General features: G+C 61.0%; 1 protein-coding gene across 6 annotated transcripts in view; it reads left to right on the top strand.

Annotated features, from left to right (window-relative positions):
- Positions 1-313, top strand: part of AP1B1 (adaptor-related protein complex 1, beta 1 subunit) — a 25,512-nt gene extending 25,199 nt beyond the window's left edge. For all 6 annotated transcript variants that reach the window (XM_010003772.1, XM_010003773.1, XM_010003774.1 and 3 more), the window contains one exon: positions 239-313. In XM_010003772.1, the coding sequence (XP_010002074.1) occupies positions 239-313 (75 nt within the window). The remainder of the gene's footprint in view (positions 1-238) is intronic.
- The last annotated feature ends 439 nt before the right edge of the window (positions 314-752 follow it).

The following is a 752-nucleotide window of genomic DNA, read 5'->3' on the forward strand; positions in this document are numbered from 1 at the left end:
CCTGCCTGCCCTGCCTGCCCCCCATACCCCCTGCCTGCCTCCCTGGCCCCCCATCCCCCTCCTGCATGTGAAGATCTCTGCTCCTCAGCTGCCTCTTCATCCCTTTTCTCCCACCTGAGGAGCTTTTCTCTCACCCCAGGGGTGTGTGTGTGGGGGGGCTTTGTGCTTTGGGTCTGGGGGCTCAGCAGCAGGGGCTGAGGTGCCATGACCCCCCCTCCCTTCCCCTTTGTCCCCACAGTTGTCCCTGAAATGCCGAGCACCAGAGGTGTCCCAGTACATCTACCAAGCCTATGAAACCATCCTGAAGAACTAAGGTGCTGCTGCAGCCCATCCTCTTCCTCCTCCTCTCCTCCCAGGACCCATGTGCATGTCTCCTCTTCTTCCTGCCAAGGATCCTTGAACATCTCCCTCCAACCCTGGGATCTTGGGAATGGACCCACTGCTCCCATTCCCAAGATCCCGGGGCTGGACTGGAGGGAGGAGGTCCCTGCACCCCTGTAGAGACCCATGTGTGGGTGATTCCATCTCCTCCTTGCTGGTGTTGCCCAGTTTCACCCTCTGGATCCCACCTTTATTCACCTGCCAGCCCTTGGGGGGCAGGGGGGGGGGCTGCTCTTCTCCTCCCTTCCCTTCAAAAATCCCCCTCCCCACATCTGGGCTCTCCCATCTGCCCAGGGTGGTCCTGGAGACCTCAGTGCTCCTCAGCCCTGGTTCCTCCAAGCTTGTTGGGTGCCCCTTGGAGCACTGGGCTG

The sequence above is a fragment of the Chaetura pelagica genome, unplaced genomic scaffold, assembly GCF_000747805.2.
Source record: "Chaetura pelagica isolate M959 unplaced genomic scaffold, ChaPel_1.0 scaffold948, whole genome shotgun sequence".
Taxonomy (NCBI): domain Eukaryota; kingdom Metazoa; phylum Chordata; class Aves; order Apodiformes; family Apodidae; genus Chaetura; species Chaetura pelagica.